Source organism: Somniosus microcephalus, chromosome 19 (assembly GCF_052327205.1).
Source record: "Somniosus microcephalus isolate GS21.2 chromosome 19, FLI_Smic_1.0, whole genome shotgun sequence".
In the NCBI taxonomy this organism is placed as follows: domain Eukaryota; kingdom Metazoa; phylum Chordata; class Chondrichthyes; order Squaliformes; family Somniosidae; genus Somniosus; species Somniosus microcephalus.
In genome coordinates, this window is record NC_141005.1 from 45,535,974 (window position 1) to 45,556,244 (window position 20,271).

General features: G+C 42.9%; 1 protein-coding gene across 6 annotated transcripts in view; it reads right to left on the reverse strand.

Moving 5' to 3' along the window:
- The window catches only part of nf2a (NF2, moesin-ezrin-radixin like (MERLIN) tumor suppressor a), a 173,244-nt gene that overhangs the window by 118,383 nt on the left and 34,590 nt on the right, over positions 1 to 20,271 (reverse strand). For all 6 annotated transcript variants that reach the window (XM_085961733.1, XM_085961732.1, XM_085961730.1 and 3 more), the window contains exons 2-3: positions 396 to 521; positions 153 to 275 (exon numbers count right to left, since the gene is read on the reverse strand). In XM_085961733.1, the coding sequence (XP_085817859.1) occupies positions 153 to 275; positions 396 to 521 (249 nt within the window). The remainder of the gene's footprint in view (positions 1 to 152; positions 276 to 395; positions 522 to 20,271) is intronic.

Below are 20,271 nucleotides of genomic sequence, written 5' to 3' on the forward strand. Positions count from 1 at the left end.
CAAAACATCTCGCAAGGTCTACACCTATATTGATTCTCCAGGTTATCAACCTAGATATCCTCCTGTAACATAGAGATGCTGAATGAGGTAAAATGTTCAAAATGCACTGCACTATTAAATTTGTAAAAGAAGTACTAAGATCTATCCAATACCTGTAGAAAAAATAAATGTTGGGTGATCTCTTGTACCAGCTCTTCTTCCGCATTCTCAGGATAGAACTTGGCAAGAAAATAGAAAATGACTGGTTCTTCTTTAGAAACATCATGATCCACGACCTATTAGATACCATAGATCAGATTTTGAAAATTACTTTCTTTTATCTTTACAATTGTCATTTTCTTTTTAAAAAACTAGTAACTTCAATACTTAAAAATAGCCATCATTATGCAGAGTACCTTTTTATCCATTTTCAGCCATGCAACTGTGTCTTTCACTGCATACTGCAAGCCAAAGAACCAGGATTCTCTCAGTCCAATTGTCCGGCAGACCAAATCAAAGAGGTCCTTACCCTTCCATTTTACCTAAAGTACATTGAAGAAAGTTCACATTTTTAGTATTTCCACAAGATGATTTCAAATCTTTAACTGAAAACAGGAATTTCTAAAGCAATATACATGGCTTAAAGATTGAACAAAGATGAAAAATACACAATTTATTTACTGTTGTTAAAATTTAAATACATTTATTAAAATACCATTTGAATCAAGGAGTTTCACAAAAATATTTTAATATAGGAAAACCTGAGAAAGTAGAAATATTGACCTTTGAACTTCAGAAGAGTTACAGCAATCTAAGTGAAGCAGTTTACTTACTGTATGAAACAAAATATAAAATTATATTTGGTGCACAAGGTTTGGCACACTGCCCTTTCACTGAAATCTAGGTTTGAATCTACCACAGACTGATGAAATGAAAGTTTCCTATCTGTTACAGTCAAATGTGAAAGGAGTTGGGGCAGTCTCGATCCAGCTTCCAGTTGGCATGGGAATCACTGCACAAACTAGTAGTAATTGCCAACTTCACTTGGAGAGAATGTCCAGTGTGGGAAATGGAAAATGTCACACTAGTACAGTAACTCGGAGCGGTCACAGAAGTGGCGAAATTAGAATTCCAAAATAAAAACAGAAAATGCTGGAAATACTCAGGCCAGGCAGCATCTGTGGAGAGAGAAAGAGAGTTAACGTTTCAGGTCGATGACCTTTCGTCAGAGTATTTACAACGGAGTACCTGCTCAGCATTTCCAGTTTTTATTTCAGATTTCCAGCATCCGCAGTATTTTGCTTTAGTAACTTAGAATTCTAGTCTAGTACAGTTGTCGTCAGGTTAACCAAGCTGTAGTGCCACACTGAAGTATTTGAAATGCCAATATTGTCATCATTCTCCTCCCCATTCCACCCCCCACTTGTCACAGTTTGATGTAAAACATCTATATGCCCACTGATTAGCTGCAAGTACTTCAACATTAGATGCTTACATGACGGACAGATATTACTCACTCCAATACAATGCTTGCAAAGTCTGAAAAAGTTTAATCTATGTGTGTTACTGCTCTGTTTGAATGTACTGCTTAATTCCAATTCTAATCAAATCTGATTTCTAAATTTATGAATTCAAAATGAAATCAAGTTCACCAAAAAATCACCAATTGGAGAACAATATGTACAAGTTGATATTCACAGTGATATTCTAGAATTGTCATTATTATAGTTTAAAAACTGTGCAAGATTGTAAGTACAAACAAGCTGTAGGAGATGGGGGGGGGGGGGGCGTGGTGGGAAGTGAAGAAGAGGGGTCTTTGGTGTCTTTTGTCTCATTGCTTCCTAATCAATTCATCCACACGGCTTATTATTTAGCACACTCTGTGCATTAAGAACCATGATTTTAAACATAATTTTACAGCTCAGTCTCCATTACTGCAAGGGAGGAGATTGGTAAATCTCTAGACTGTAACAGAAAAGCCCTGGCTTAACATTGCTGTTTATTGAGAGTATGATCATGCAAGAGGAGAACTGTGTGCAAAAAAATCTAAATGTATACTCAATACCTGCACTTTCAAATATAAAGATACAGAATGGAAACATTTAGGTCTGGATTTTCCAAGCCCCGAGGAGGCGGGCATGGAGGCGGGACAGCCCGTAAAAATCGGAGAAAGTGAGGGCGGATGGCAAACCCGCCCCCATCCTGCCTCCGTGCCCACTTGCCAGGAGGCGGGAAGATGTGAAGCTTTGGATCCCGTCTCCTGGAGGCGGGAAAGGCTTTTAATCCTTTTAACTGCCTGTTAACAGATAGTTAACAGGCATACAAAAGGATTAGTGCCATTTTACCTTCACAGGTGAAGGCTTCCTGACCTCGGGAGAACCCCACCGGGTTGGAGTAGACGTGGAGGAGGTCTGCGGTGGTCAGGGCACCTGGAAGTAAGGTGTAGTGGTGAGTGACGGGTGAAAGTGAGGAGTGGTAAGTATGCAAGGCGAGTGATAAGTTTAAAAAAGTGTTTACTTACCTTTTTTCCTTCTATAGTCTTTAGCTGCGCTGGATTGGGAGAACGGACATCCACCTTGTCAATTTCAGGTAATGGCTGATGGACCCTCTGATCCATCAGAAATTTACTTATTTTCAATGTTTGTTGAGTCCTTACCACAAAGACTCATCAAACTAAAGAGAATGTCAGTGTTTAACAGCTTCACAGAGCTGTCAAACGCTGTCATTTCTTCTTTCAAGAAGTCTTGACAGATAGCACGTCTGATGTTGACGTGATCTGTCAGTGACTTCTTCCCTAACTGGCTTGCTGAACCCGCCGGGCAGGCTTAACAAGCTCAATCAGGGGAAAATCCCTCTGAATGGTCAGGCGAGGATGGAGGCAGGACATTGACACGACAAGCAGCAGTCCCGCTTCCAACTCACCTCCATTCACAAAATCCAGCCCTTAATGTCTATTTTATAGCCAAGTGAGGCTGTCCCTTCAGGATTAACCTTACTAGTAGAATATAAACCTATCAAATTGTGCCCCACACTGTTCATTCTTTTAAGCAACTGTAGTTTAAAAGTTTAAGAATTGAAATTTAAAAAATGAAATGTTTATCATGGTAAGTTGAATTATTTGAACCTGCTTATAACAAAACGTTACATTGTTTTCCCTTTTCTCCCTACACGTCAAAGCTTCTTACAGAATCAGTAATATGCTTATTTATCACACACTGAGATTGATATATTCTAAATCCAAATATGGGACAAATCAGGGAAAGTAGATTAGTATTCATTTTCTTTTTAAATAGTTGCCGCTTATAGTAGTTCAGCAAATGCTCTTGCACCTCACTAAGCAGCAGCAGTATTTGGAAACATTTTAGGGGGAAAAAAATTGAGTTGCGCCCCCTTTGGGGCACTAACTTCGCCGGGGCTTTACTTTTAGCGCCCCGAAAAAATTAGCGCCCCCGCGGCCGAAATTCATCGGTAGCGCCCCAAGAGGGAAGCGGGACGCTACAGGAAGCGCCCTGCCTCCCTCTTGGGGTGTTGCGAGGGAATATCACGGCGCTACATGCCGCAGCGCCACACGCTGTGGCACGTCGCGCGGCGGTATTGCAGGCCTTCCTCTCCTTAAAAGGGGAGGGGCCTTGCACAGCGCGACCCGGGGCCCAACTGGGCCACCAGGGATCGGAGTGCCGGCAAAAGAGCCCGGCACTCAAGAGAAGTGCCGGGCTCACGGAGCGCAGCCGGCACTCCACGGGGAGGCTGCGGAGGAGGCCAGGGATGGCAACGGGGGCAGGTGCTGGCAGGCAGCCAACAACAAAAATGTCCGCCCAGCACCTCACCTTTAATTAGCACTGCCCCGGCCGCAGGTAGGTCCCCCTGACCCCGTCGGACATAGCGTCCGGCGGCAAGTCAGGGGGGCACTACCGAAGATTGCGGCCAGGGCGCTGCGCACGACAATGATGTCATCGCCAGTGGCGCAGTGCCGCGGGGTGCCAACAGTTACCGCCGCCGCTAACCTCCCGCTGAATTTTGAGGGAGGCGTTGGCGGCGCCACGCCCGGACGCTAGTTGCTTAGCCCCCGTTAGCTCCCTCTTAGGGTGCCAACGGGAGGTGCAAAGCAACCAAATTTTTCCCCCCCAAGTATCTGCCAAATAAAGAGACAAATATAGAGTTGATGCCAAAACGAGAATTCAAAAGTACAAGTTATAAGTTGCTTCTGAAGTATTGCAACGGTACATCATCTATCCAGGTCAGTTTGAACAGTCCACAAAAACAAAACAGAATAAATATTGTATTATTCACTCAAACTGTGCAGTGAAAAAGGCATGAGGCGATAACACCAAAATACATTTTGCTATAAAAAGCACCTACCTGCTTGATCTGGCTGCTCCAATCTCCATTTAGCTGCCGGGTTTCCCGAGCCCTGGGAAACCCAGCCAGCCGGCCAGCGTTAAATTTAAATCCCAACTGCACTGTGGGAGCCCTATTTAATTATAATTATAATGAGGTGCCCCGCCTCTTGAAAGCAGGACACAAATACAGTATGCAACCCACCACCGCAAAATGGCAGCAGGCACATACGTGGCTGATTGGAGTCACGTTCTGTGATTTTTACATTTTTAACCCCGCCCCTCTCCCGCTCATTGTTGGGGGGGGGGGGGGGGGGCACGATATATACCCCAATGAATCATTTAGAACTTGCATTCCTTTCTGCATCAGCATGTAGAAACAAATTGTTTGTGAACATAAGACAATATATAGGAAACGGTGTAGAAATTAGAAATGGCACAATGTCATTTATAACAGAACTATGGTCATTTGTAAATATTAATCTTTACATTACGGTCACACACAATTAGATTACTAGAAACTGGCACTCAAAATGTAATGTTCTGAAGACATTTAACATGCTTGATACACGCTGCAAATAAATATTTTAGAACCCTTCAGGAAATCATCAAAGCTCAGTCAATCAATTTTGTGTGCTCAGTGCATGGCAATGCAAGCAAGATAAACTGAAATATGAAAATCTTTTTCTTTTCTGAATATCTGTCCAAGACACACTTTAGATGGCTGGGAGAGCAGGAAATAATTCACCAGTAATTAGTCAATTGACTTGATTACAGTGGTAGAGTTGTCATCTCGGAGTCAGAAGCTCATGGGTTCAAGCTCATTTCCAGGACTTGAGCACAAAACTAGATTGACACTTTAGTGGAACAACAACAACTTGCACTTATCTAGTGTCTTTAATGCAGTAAGCCGTCCCAACGTGCTTCACATGGAGCTATCAAACAAAATTTGACACCGAGCCATGTAAGGAGATTTTAGGACAGGTAGCCAAAAGCTTGGTCAAAGAGGAAAGTTTTAAAGGAGCATCTTAAAGGAGGAGAGGCTATTTGTGGAATGTTGCTGTGTGCAAATTGAATGCTGCATTTGCCTACATAACAAGTGACTACATTTCAAAAAAAGAATTCCTTGACTGAAGTTCTTTGAGACGTTCTGAGGTTATGGAAGTTACTATATAAATGCAAGTATTTCCTTTGTTTCTTTCTTTCGATTAGCAAAAAATTACCTAACAAAAAACTACACCAGCGTACTGATCCATCGAATCAACCTGTTCAAGATTTCCAGATGGACCTTTTGAATTGCTTTGTGCACATAGAAGCTTTAAATGCACAAATGATACTTTATACAAACTATCTGGCAAATTGCATCTGACAAACTGAATTGTGTTCTTTGATTTAATAAATTTAATGAAGGCAGTGCAGTTCATATATATATGGACTTTCAAAGGCATTTAATAAAGTGCCAAATAATAGACTTGTTAGCAAAATTGAAGCACATGAGATTAAAAGGGCCAGTGGCTGTGTGGATACGAAACAGGCTGAGACTTTAGAAAGCAGGGAGTAGTTGTTTTTCCAGACTGGATGGAAATATATAATGGTGGCCTCCAGGGGTAGGACCATTGTTCTTTTTGATATACATTAATGACCTGGACTTGGGTATAGGGTGCATAATTTCACACACAACTTGGAAATGTAGTAAACAGTGAGGACGACATAGACAGACAGGTGAAATGGGCAGACACATGGCACATGAAATTTAATGCAGAGAAACGTGAAGTGATGCATTTTGGAAGAATGAAGTGAGGCAATATAAACTAAATGTAGGAACAGAGACACCTGGGGGTTCACATACACAAATCTTTGAAGGTGGCAGGACAGACAGTTAAAAAAAAAAATCCATGGCTTTATAAATAGAAGCAGAGTACAAAAGCAAGGAAGTTATGGTAAACATTTATAAATTACTGGGTCGGCCGCAGATGGAGTACGGTATAAATTCTCGGCACTACACTTTCAGAAGGATGTGAACGCCTTGGAGGGTGCAGAGGAGATTTACTAGAATGGTACTAGGAATGAGGGACTTCTGTAATGTGGAGAGACTAGAGAAGCTGGGGTGGCTCTCCTTAGCGCAGAGAAGGTTAAGGGGAGATTTAATATTGGTGTTCAAAATTATGAGTTTTGATCGAATAAGGGGGAACAGTTTCCACTGGTAGGACGGTCAGTAATTAGAAGACATAGAATTAAGATTATTGGCAAAAGAAACGGGGAAGATTAGGAGAATTGCTTTTTACACAATGAGTGATGATCTGAACTGCACTGCCTGAAAGCGTGGTGGAAGCAGATTCAATAGTAACTTTCAAAAGAGAATTAGATATATACTTGAAAAGGAAAAATTTGCAGGGGAGTGGGACCTGCCTTTCAAAGCGCCAACACAGACATGATGGGCAAAATGGCCTCCGTCTGTGCTGTATGATTCTATCTAGACAGGGTACTAGGAGATACCCCCTAGCTTGTCAGAGAAGTTCCAGGAATATCTGGCACTAGATTTTTAAGTGCACTTGTGTTGAGATTTGACACTGAACAGAGGGTCATCCATAATTTGCATTTTTTTAAAAATATAGGCAGTACTCTTTTACTCACCCTTTCTGCCTATAAAAACATACTGCTGAAAAAAAAAAGTAATTTATAGGAAAAGGTGCATCTGAAACATGAACCCCTCAATGTTATAGTGCTTTGGATAGTGTTGTGAAAATTATAACCTGTCATTTAATAAAACATGTGTTTACCATAGAAAAGAGATTCATTTTGAATTATATTGTGGACAATCACATTTGAATACATTAATATGTTTTTCTGGATTTCTTTCTCTTGTGATATTAGTGGCAGGATTAACCTCATTAAAATAGATGGGTTATCAGGCAAGAGGAATTTCAGGTGAATGCTTTCATATGTGATTACCCACAGCATAATTTCAGGGCAAAGTAACTTAGCATGTGCTTTTCCATACTATAGATTAACATTTTAACTATTTTACATTCAGCATAATATTTACTTCAAAAGCAAATTGGAACCTTTCACTTAGAATATTTGTCAAGAGTGGCTATACAGCCATTTGCATTTTGGATTTGGTCATCAATTCAAATGGTAGGTGATGAGTGTAGCATTGTCCCTGCCAAGCCGCAAGTAGCATTTTATCAACATGCATGGCAAATCAATTTACTGTACCAGTAGTTTTTGATATTGATTTCTACAATACTGAAGCAATAAGCCTGTTCATATTAGTGTCTTATCTGATCACATGACTAGAATACATGAATAGTATGCAATTGATGCTGTCATTTCAATATGCAATAAAATCTTTGTTTTTTTTTAAGTTAATGTTGGGGTGTGGATGAAAGGAAAACTGGTAATTCAAAAGATACTGCAGATTACAGTAAATCTTTTGATGCAGAAAGTAAAATGAATATTAAAAATACAGGGTCTTCCATTAGTTACAGGTATTCCTACAGGTACAAGTGAGTTAATAATGGAATAAAGAATGGTTTGGTGTGAATAATAACTTCATAATTTGAGATATTCTGTTGACAATGGCCTGGATTTTGTGGTCAGTGGCGAAAGGACAAAGATTTAGCGGGCTCTGTAACATCGATATTCCCTACTCCGTCATCAGTTTCTATCTAGCACTATCTGTAGGGGATCTGTGATGTCCAGGAACAGTGAAGACTTCAAGCAGGCTGAGCAGCCTAAAATTCTCAAAGATGACAAACCAGGAAGTAAAAAGCACTGATTATTAATCATGTTTTAATCATTTTACAGAAAGCGAATTAAAGATTGGAACATACACAAGGGATTAAGTTAGAAGCTGAAATATCATAAAGAAACTTTAAAAAATATATATTTTAAAAGTATGGAATTTTTATCATGGAATGGAGGAGAATGACACTCCATACTTATAAAATTAGTTTTTCAGGGCCAGAGAGGTTGTTCACCAGTAATTATGATCTAATACGCTGTTAAAAACTCAGTTACACCTCATTCAACAAGGCTCAACTTTTTCAATGGTTTTTACAGCAAGAACAGTGCGTAAAAAGCTGAAGTTCACGTCAAATCACTGATTGTGTCGACTGCATCTGCAAAGACTGCAGAAGCACACCCTGTGGAGGAGCAGGGCATCACTGATGGCAACTTCCGGATTTCCGTGTTTACTTGCCAGAAGTTGCTGTCAGTTTTACACAGTGATGATGGCGAGCGCTGACAGTTTCACCAGCATAACAACTGCAAATTCCAGGTTATCATCTTACCAGCAACCAAAATGCCAAAATGAGATTACAACCTTATTACTCACTCTGTACATCCCAAATTCTCTTTTCAATAATATATTTTCCTCAATAAAATAAAAACAGTACTAAGTTAGTGCACCTTAGATGCACAGTAACCACCTTAATTTCCAGGACAAGAGCCAGTGAGCAAGCTGTCAAAATGCTGACTGTAAATCCCGATTCTGTGTAATGCAAATTCAGATTCTCTTTCTTATTTCATCTTTCAGTTCTGATTAGATGCATATTACTTTTCCCAAGTTCTATCTTGGCTCTGTGAACTTGGTTTCCTACATTCCCCAAGATCAGCGTTTCCTCTCGTTGCTTTAAGACTGCTCTGGCTCTACTTCATCACTCTGTTCCTAGCTCTATCTGCTCTATTCCAAGCTATGCAATCTCTTTCATGGTTCTACTGTATTCAACTTTGCCTCACGCGCCATAATTCCTCTCTTAGCCACATCCTAACATACACTTTCACATCTGTATTCTATTACTGTATCTTTAGAAAGAAAAAAACCTGCAAATTCTGGATATCGGAGATAAACAGAAAATGCTAGAAATGCACAGAAGTTAGGTTCTGACAAAAGGTTACACCCAAAACACACACTTGCTTTTTCCATCTTGACAGGTGATACTGTTCTACTGTGTAATTCCAGCATTTTCACGTTTTTGTATTTGTTAATCTGTTGTTCAAAAACTTCTTTCATTTAATCTTTTTGGTCTGATATTTTCTTGTTTATTGCAGGTTTTTTTTTTAAAAAGTGGATGTCAGGAGCAATCTGGAAAACTTAAGACTGGAATTAAGCAATGCAGATAGTTAGACGAGCGACAACAAATAACTGCAGAATCAGTAATGACCATCATCCTGAAATAGGTCAGAAGTCAGACTGAAGACATTCCCTCAGAATTACAAGCTAGGTTTTGAGATGCAGAAGTAACATGGAGCAGATCTTCACCCTTAGGCTGGTCTTTGAAAAGTAGAGACAGTACAGGAAACATCTGTTCATATGCTTTTTAAGTGTTTTATTAGTACCCAGCAAAAAAAAAAAAAACTGCCTCCATACTGTAAAGCTTTTACAGGAGTAGGTTAGGCTGGGCCAAGGTGAAAAGACTAAATAGTTCAAGATGAAGGTGGGATTATGATGTGTTACCTCCATATATCTTAAATATCAAAGGAAATGATTACTACCACACCTGCAGAGGACTAGCAGAAGTAGTCTTAATATCTGGGTTGCAGCTTAATAATCAAGGCTACTATAATGATAAGAACATAAGAAGTTAGGAGCAGGAGTAGGCCATATGGCCCCTCGAGCCTGCTCCACCATTTAATAAGATCATGACTGATCTTTGACCTCAATGCCACTTTCCTGCCCGATCTCTATATCCCTGGATTCCAAAAATATATCTATCTCAGCCTTGAGTAAACTCAACAATTCAGCATCCACTCACAACCCTGAGTGAAGAATTCCTCTTCATCTCGGTCTTAAGTGGCTGACCCCTTATTAGCAGACTATGCCCCCTAGTTCTAGACTCCCCACCCAAGGGAAACAACCTCTCAGCATCTACCCTGTCAATCTCCCTCAGAATCTTGCATGTTTCAATGAGATCACCTCTCATTCTTCTAAACTCGAGAGAGTATAGGCCCAATCTACTCATAGGATAACCCTCTCATCCCAGGAATCAATCTAGTGAACCTTTGTTACACCGCCTCCAAGGCAAGTATATCTTTCCTCAGAAAGGGAGACCAAAACTGTGCACAGTACGCCAGGTGTGGTCTCACCAAAGCCCTGTACAATTGTAGCGAGACTTCCTTACTCTTGTATTTATTTCATTGACAATGCAAGAAGGGTTGCAAACCTTACCTTTCACAATGGCCCATAAACATCCTAGCCAAATTTATCTCTGCTCATAATTTTTTATAAATCTACTAGCAGATTTGCTAAACTCAACTTTACTGAAAAGAATCAACGACTATCTTCCTGCTCTTTCAGTAGCCACTCCTTCTGGTCTCTTACCAAAACATTTTCCTGTAATTTCTGTGGATCCTCTTTTCCATACTGATTGTACAGTTAGAGCACCTCAAAACAGAGAGCTGATCATTTTGTGTTACTTTTCTCCTCCAATTTCAATCTTGACAATCCTGGGATCAAGCCTCAGATCACTGCGCCATTTTGTTCAACCATTATGAATGACATCACGTTTTATCCCCACCAGTCAGGTCCTTAGTTCTCTGTAGCCCAAGAAGACCCCCCACCCCAACCCCCGCCCGACCCACCCCGCCAGACCCACCCACCACCTTATGGTGTCCCAAACCATCATCCTCCAAACAGCACAATTCTATGTTGCTTTTTCAATCGCTCTCACAGCACCTTTCTTTCTCCTTGGAAATTTGCTCATGTTCTCTCTATCCCTAGACAGGTGATCCTAAATACCCTTTGAATTAGCACTCTGTTGTCTTTGCGTCAGTACTTTCCACAATTATGGCAGCTGCTGCCAACTCTCAAATTATCCCTCACGTTGTCCTGGCATAATCCACGATTACCAGTATGGCTTTCAGCCTGTCCATTCCACCTTGTTGTCTATGTTGCGTACCTCTGGAACACTGCCCTTGATCATTTTTGGGATTCATTGCCTTGGACACCTTCAAAGCTTTAGCAAGGATCAGGTATCAGGCATTTATAAATAAGTTATCATATGGCCTCGCAACAAAGCTACATTCATGGTTATCTAGTTTCCTCTTAAATTACACACTTTTGCACTTGATTAGTTTTCCATTAACTCATAGGTTCTGCAGGGGCTCCATCCACACACTTTTTTTATTCGTATATGGGATGTGGGCATCGCTGGCAACGCCAGCATTTATTGCCCATCCCAAAATGCTCGAGAAGGTGGTGGTGAGCCACCTTCTTGAACCGCTGCAGTCCGTGTGGTGAAGGTACTCCCACAGCGCTGTTAGGGACGAAGTTCCAGGATTTTGACCCAGTGACGATGAAGGATTGGCGCTATACTTCTAAGTCAGGGTAGTGTGTGACTTGGAGGGGAACTTTGAGGTGGTGGTGTGTTCCCATGCCCTTGTCCTTCTAGGTGGAAGAGATCGCGGGTTTGGGAGGTGCTGCCGAAGAAGCCTTGGCGAGTTGCTGCAGTGCATCTTGTAGATGGTACACACTGCAGCCACAGTACGCCGGTGGCTGAGGGAATGAATGTTTAAGGTGGTGGATGGGGTGCCAATCAAGCGGGCAGCTTTGTCCTGGATAGTGTCGAGCTTTGAGTGTTGTTGGAGCTGCACTCATCCAGGCAAGTGGAGAGTATTCCATCACACTCCTGACTTGTGCCTTGTAGATGGTGGAAAGGCTTTGGATAGTCAGGAGGTGAGACACTCACCGCAGAATACCTAGCCTCTGACCTGCCCTTGTTGCCACAGTATTTATGTGGCTGGTCCAGTTAAGTTTCTGGTCAATGGTGACCCCCAGGATGTTAATGGTGGGGGATTCAGCGATGGTAATACCGTTGAATGGCAGGGGGAGGTGGTTAGACTATCACTTGTTGGAGATAGTCATTGCCTGGCACTTGTGTGGCACGAATGTTACCTGCCACTTATCAGCCCAAGCCTGAACGTCGTCCAGGTCTTGTTGCATGCGGGCATGGACTGCTTCATTATCTGAGGAGTTGTGAATGGCGCTGAACACTGCAGTCATCAGCAAATATCCCTATTTCTGACCTTATGTTGGAGGGAAGGTCATTGATGTAGCAGCTGAAGATGATGGTTGGGCCTAGGACACTGCCCTGAGGAACTCCTGCAGCGATGTCCCGGGGCTGTGATGATTGACCTTCAACTGCCACAACCATCTTCCTTTGTGCTAGGTATGACTCAAGCCATTGGAGCGTTTTCCCCCCCGATTCCCATTGACTTCAGTTTTACTAGGGCTTCTTGATGCCACACTCTGTCAAATGCTGCATTGATGTCAAGGGCAGTCACTCTCACCTCACCTCTGGAATTCAGCTCTTTTGTCCATGTTTGGACCAAGGCTGTAATGAGGTTGGGAGCAGAGTGGTCTTGGCGGAACCCAAACTGGGCATCTGTGAGCAGGTTATTGGTGAGTAAGTGCTGCTTGATAGCACTGTTGATAATACCTTCCATCACTTTGCTGATGATTGAGAGTAGACTGATGGGGTGGTAATTGGCCGGATTGGATTTGTCCTGCTTTTTGTGGACAGGACATACCTGGACAGTTTTCCACATTGTCAGATAGATGCCAGTGTTGTAGCTGTACTGGAACAGCTTGGCTGTTACTTATTCATTACACCAAATCGTGGTGCCCTTGCAGGAGACACCCAAAGCTTGATATTTGTGGCTGAACGAAGCAAGAAATTAAAAGATCCCTCTGCTTTAAGAGATGCAAGCCCATTTTAAATAGGCATCAGGCCTGCTGGATATTCCATTCTCCAAATCAGTGAGCTGCCAATCAATGCTGTAAATGCACGGGCAGCTCACCTATGAGATTCATATGAAACCCGACCATCAAAATGGTTCTGGGCTCTTGCTGATGCATTCTGTCGCTGTACCCACCACCTGCCTGATGAGCACCACACAATCAAAATCAACTCTATAGAAATGACTACTTTGATCCATATGACCAGCCCCAGAGTTCAAGAACAGAATACACAGTTCACTACCTATATTCCCCAATATAGGTCTGTCCAATTCCTTCTTAAAACAACTGATGTTATCAGCCTCAGTCACCTCCCTAGACAGTCCATTTCATACATTTACCAGCCTCTGTAAAAAGTAGTTATATCTGATCTGTCTGTTCATCGTCCCTTTCTTGAGCGACATCCAATGCCTCCTTATCATTCTCAGAGCCATGGTACAATTTTTCAATACCCTGAAGGATCTTTGAGGACTTCATCTGTTGAGATTCCAGCCTTGCTAACTCCTCAGATCTCAAATTGAACTCCATCATCGCCGGTGCTGAAGCATTTCTTCTTTTGTGCCAAAAGCTTATTTCCCCCAACGACTCTTAATTTCCTATAAAGCTCAAGCCGATCCAAGATTTGAACATTGCTACAGACAATTTCAGGCCATTGAACCCCTGTGGAAGCAATGGGTCAGTTGCATCCAAAGGTGATTCTTTCAGAACTGCATAAAAAGTATTTATGGCTGAAAGGTCAAGAGAGAAAGAAAAAAATATGAATGCGGGGACCTGATGGACAAGCTCCCAGAAAACAGTGCCTTGCTTTTGCCTAGGCATTAAATGAATGATACTCAAATAGAGGAATCATTTTTGAGATGAAAAAAAATACATGACAATGAACAGCTTACCAAATATATTTTTAATGAATGACAGAACAGCCATAATGCAGTACTTCAGGATAATCCAGTATTCATGCTGCTGCCTCAGGTGAGGGATTGTTATGAAATAGTAGGATTTGGACAAAACAAGTAATATAAAGTTTACAAGATGGTGCTTCCATGGAGGCCATATAGGGATCATGGTCACAATTGTTATGTTGTATTTTATATGGTAGTTCTTTAAACTTTACCCTAGGATGTCTACTTTTTAATTCCTTTCAATGACTGCCACCTTGTGGTTATTGCTGATGATTAAATACTAACTCCAACCCCTCCAAATTTCTACAAAAATTCTTATAATGGAACAGATGATAAAGATTTAAGACAGAAACTGCTGCTTAAATAAACAATATTTGGCTTATTTGAAAATCCATTTAAAAAAAAACTAGTTCCTTCCAGAAAAAATATTGGTAATGTTCTTTAGAATTTATAAGTTGGCCCAGTGCAATTTTGAACATGTGAAATTACTCAACTATAGGAAAGCAACCACACAAGAATTTGAGAAGTGAGTAGCTGCTGAACTCAGACCAAAGAGAGTACCATGAAGGGGGAAGAGGGCTGGAAAAAGGCAATTGTGAAGCAGTAAATGATCATATGGGTTTATACTACAATAATTTAGAGCACTGATTCTCATATACCTGGGTAGAACAGTTTCTGAGAGTCATCATTTATCTGGTAGGAATCTAGAAAGCTAGACTAATTCAACTGGAAGATGGACATTTTAAAATAGCACTTTGGAAAGGAGACCGTAGAACAGAAAAGGCCATTGACATAGGGAGAAAGAGACAAGCATGCAATAATGAGGAAACACTGAAAAGGGCAACGCAGAAACAAAGAAGGATGGGTTTTGAGGTCATCTAAGCTCTGTGACTGAACTAAAGTCTTGTAACGGATTCCTATGCTGCATAAATACAACGCAATACCGTGGATGTACAGCACACAAAAAAAATGACAATTATTGAATCATATACTACCAACAGGACAAATAGTGTTCTTTTAATTAAATATGAACATTCTTTGTTGTGTCTAAATCTAATTTCAATATCAATTACTTGGTAAATATGCTTTTAATGTCCTGAAAAGGATTAAAATCATTTTTCGATCCTCCAATGATTTAAAAGAAAGAAAAGCCATTCAAATGGAATGAATGCTGCCAAAGGTAAAGAATTGGTTCACTGGTCTGCCACTGATTTTGAAGGCAAACCAGTCAACTGCATCAACCACTAGTCCATTCTATTACTGCTACTGTCGAAGATCCACAAGCACTGACAGACATTTTGATAGAGAAGCCCTGCCCTATATCATCACTCCCTTAATTTCACATCCTCTGGCACAAATCACAGACAATTTAAATTACGAGACACATGCATTAAATGAAGCATAACATCTAGAATATTCAATAAATATTAAAGTTCTAATGAACTTTCAAACTTCAAAGCATGTTTCATAGATCTTAAAGTTTAAATCAATTTCAGACCATTTATGCCAATTAAACAACAATTGTTAGTCAAAGTCGTCCTAAAATCACAAGCAGGGTCTGTACTTCTAATGTTCATGCATTTACCCTGTAAATTAATTAGAAGGTTTTTTTCCCACCCAGTGTTTAAAAACACAACACAAATTTAAATCCACGATCACCCTCACCATAAAATTAGAAATAAATGTTTTCTCCTCTCACCTCTTGAAAGCGTTAAGTCCATGCGGAGATGCAGTGCCAATGATGGCAGTTGCCTTCTTGTAGCTCGCCCATGTGGCCACTTTTATTTGTGAAACTAGACAGTCTGTTGCTGGTTATTCAGCCATGGGGCCGGGGGAGAGGTGGGGGGGGGGGATCACAGCTGAACCCAATCCTGCCCTCTCTCTAGTAGCCTGTGCTGGAAATGATCAGGAGCCAGGACACTGGCTGCATTTCCTTTTCCCTAATCTGGGGATGCTAGAACACTTGTGTAATGTATATACCTTTAAGGGGGGGAACTATCTTTTACAGCTCATGTATACTGCAGTACCGGCAGTGACCACACCTGTATATAGCACTGAGTAGTAATCTGTACAGATCAGTTCCACTATGACCCACGTTGAGTAAACACCTGTTGTACCGTTTCTCCTGCAGTCTGTGTCTTATTATACACGGACACAACATTGGCGACAAGGCAAGTTCGAACCTACCTGCAACTCTGCATCACGTCCCGGGGATTCGTTCCTGGAGATCAGTGGATTGGAGGTCAAGGCCAGAGACTCGGGCGTCGACCACGGGCAACCGCCCAGTCATCCAGCAGAGACTCGAGAATTGCGGGGGAGGCTGTCGAGAGCCAGGCTTGGCTTTCCAGTCGAGGTGGTCCAGCGAAACGGGCTGGCAACAGGTAGTGCGCAGACCCTTCCCGGACAGCGGCGGGCGAGAGCCCGACCGAGCGGCACAGCAAAGGGCCGAGCAGCGTCGACGGGGGAAGAGAGAGAGGGGGCAGAGCGCAGCCGGTGTGCAAGGGCCGAGCAGCGTCGAAGAGAGGGAGAGAGAGAGGAGAGACGCGCAGAAACCCGCGAGACGCCGCCATTGCCACGAGAACCGCCGGGAGCGGCGTTGGCAGCAGCGGGGGAGGAAGGAAAGCGCGGGAGACGCCATTTTAAGCCATTGGGAGATGCCATTTTAAACCACACCCAAAATGCCGAAGAGTGGCAGTATCACCGCATTTGACAATGAAGTCGAAGATTGGACTACATATGTCGAACGAATAGAGGTATACTGCAAGGCAAATGAGGTGTCAGATGACAAGAAAGCATCGGTATTGTTAAATTTAATGGGTGCAAAGACGTATGGTTTATTACGAAATCTAGTAACCCCAACGAAGCCAATGGAAAAGAGTTTTGAAGACATAGTAACGATACTACAGGAACATTTAAACCCCACACCACTGCTGATAGCAGAAAGATTCAAGTTTCACAAACGGAACCAGCATAAGGATGAAAGCAATGCTGATTATTTAACAGAACTGCGCAAACTATCGAAACACTGCCAGTTTGGAGCGGGACTGGCAGATACCTTAAGGGACAAGTTTGTGTGTGGGCTTCAAAGTGAAGGAACCCAGAAATGGCTTTTATCTGAAAAGGACCTTACGCTGGAAAAGGCTTTCAGCATTGCGGTATCATATGAAGCAGCAGCACGGGGTGCTGCAGAGATACAACAGAGACCGCAAGAATATGGCACAAACGAAATGTCATATGGAACAGAGAAGTGCTATCGCTGCGGCAGAACACACGACCAGAATGATTGCTGGTTCAAAGACAAAGTGTGCAGACAGTGTGGAAAAGTAGGACATAGCACGAGTCTGCAGGTCGGGAAAGAAAACCAGCAATAAGAAACCTACCAAAGGAAAGGACAAGAAGGTACATAAGATGACGGAGAATAGTTCAGATGAACAAAAGAGTGATAACGACTCCGAAAGCAGGGAACCGAGTTGTCTGAAACTACATAATGTGATCACAACGGAGGATCACCGAACCATTTGGGTCACTCTCAAGATAGCAGGAGTCCAGGTAAAGATGGAATTGGACACAGGATCAGCCCTAACAGTCATAAACTGACAGGACTACGAGCGGCTATTCTCACACATACCCTTGAGAGACACAAAAATTATTTTGAAGACGTACACGGGGCAAAAAGTCTACCCCAAAGGAAAAATAAGGGTGACCGTTATATCTAACGGTAAGGAAACACCAAAACTAGACCTGTATGTATTGCAAGATGGAGGACCACCATTACTGGGACGTGAATGGATCCGGAAAATACAACTGGATTGGCATTCCATACAGGCACTGATTGTGGCTGACAAAAAGGATGACGACGTCACACCTGGGCGACTGTCAAAGATCCTAACTGACGCGAAAGAAGTGTTTCAGCAAGGACTCGGAACGCTAAAAGGCATGACAGCGACGATTAAAATTGAAGAAAACGCAAGCCCCAAATTTTTTAAGGCCAGACCGGTACCTTATTTCGATCCGCCCAGCCGTCAAAGCAGAGCTGGAGAGTCTGGAACGTTCAGGTGCACTGTCAAAGGTAGACTAGAGCGAGTGGGCTACACCCATCGCCCCGGTGATGAAAAATTCATTGAGCAGCACGCCTGGGGAACCAAGGAAGGTTCGCATCTGTGGGGACTTTAAGGTAACAGTGAACCCGGTCCTTCACACCGTACAATATCCACTTCTGCGGATTGAAGATATTTTCGCCTCGCTATCTGGAGGGAAACGCTTCACTAAGATTGATCTGGCCCAGGCGTATCTGCAAATGGAGGTAGAAGAAGCATCAAAAAAATACCTCACAATCAACACCCATAAAGGTCTCTACCAATACAACCGGCTGGTATTCGGGGTAGCATCAGCTCCGGCGATTTGGCAGAGGGCAATGGAACAAGTCCTGCAAGGGATCCCAGGGACCCAGTGTTATTTGGACAACATCCTAGTCACGGGCGAAAATGACAGTGATCACCTTGCCAACCTGGAGCAGGTGCTCACTAGATTGAAGGAATATGGGCTCCAAGCTAACCGCCCCAAATGCGAGTTTTTTAGAAAACAGATCTCGTATTGTGGCCACGTTATCGATAAAGAGGGGTTACATAAGTCCCCAGAGAAGATTGAAGCAGTAGTCAAGGCTCCAGCACCGGAAAATGTGTCACAACGGAGGTCGTTCCTCGGGCTGGTAAACTACTACCATAAGTTCTTGCCAAATTTGTCTACAATACTACACCCACTGAACACCCTACTGCAAACTGGGGTGCCATGGAAGTGGAGTGACGAATGTAGACGAGCTTTCCAGAAGAGCAAAACACTAATCACATCGAAAGAGGTATTGGCCCATTACAACCCGGCATTACCAATTCGGTTGGCACGTGATGCGTCACCCTACGGCATTGGAGCGGTGCTGTCGCACAAATTCTCGGACGGCTCAGAGAGGCCAATAGCCTTTGCGTCACGATCACTAACCTCAGCCGAGCTTAACTACGCTCAGATTGACAGGGAGGCCCTCAGCCTAGTGTGGAGAGTGAAAAAGTTCAATCACTATCTGCACGGGCAGAAATTCACCTTGCTGACTGATCACCAGCCTTATGTCTCCATTTTTAATCCGAAGAAGGGCGTTCCGGTGATGACTGCGCAACGACTACAAAGATGGTCACTTTTTCTAGGGGTGCACCACTATGAGATTGAATAGAAGGGCACAAAACAGCATGGAAATGCTGATGGGCTATCACGCCTGCCACTGCCTACTGCGGAGGAAGCACCAGCAGTGGATCCTGTCGAAATATTCCATTCGACTGTAGTTGAATACCTACCGGTAACTAATGCTTGTATCGAAAAGGAAGCCCGAAATGACCCGACACTGTCTCGGGTATATGATTTGACGGTGAAGGGATGGCCAGCACATGGCGACTCACTGTTGCCAGCATTCTCGACAAGGAGAGAACAGCTGTCAGTGTGCCGGGGGACCTTGATTTGTGGATCCAGAGTGGTAATTCCACCCAAGTTAAGGGATAGAGTGCTAAATGAGCTTCATGAGGGTCATCTGGGAGGGGTAAAAATGAAAAGCCTAGCCAGGGCTCGTGTGGTGGCCGGGAATCGATAAACAAATTGAGGACCTGACCAAGAATTGCTCAGGATGCCAGAAAGTCCAAAATACACCACCACAGGCCCCTCTACACCCATGGGAGTGGCCCTCATCTCCATGGCAACGGGTGCATATTGATTTTGCTGGTCCATTCATGGACTCAATGTTTTTAATAGCCGTGGATGCGCACTCGAAATGGCCTGAGGTCATCAAAATGTCCTCCACCACCACGGAGAAAACTATTGCAGTCCTACGGACCATTTTTGCCAGGAATGGCTTGCCAGAACAGATTTGCTCCGACAACGGACCACAGTTTGTGTCCGAAGAGTTCCGGAGGTTCTTGAAAAAGAATGGGGTAAGGCATTACACATCCGCCCCGTATCATCCAGCCACAAATGGATTGGCTGAGAGGTTCGTACAAACCTTTAAGAAGGCAATAAAGGCTATGTACAATGGCAACATTCCGCTGCAGCACAAGGTGGACAATTTCCTGTTCGCCTACCGGAATGCGACACATGCAGTCACCAACCAGGCCCCAGCCATGATGTTCTTTAACCGAAGGTTAAGATCTCGCCTGGATTTGCTCAGACCAAACATACGAAGAGATGTTGAGAGTAAGCAATTCCAGCACATCCATGAGAAGCCAACAAGGAGCTTCAATGTAGGGCAACCAGTCTTGGCCCGCGGCTACCGAACAGAAAAATG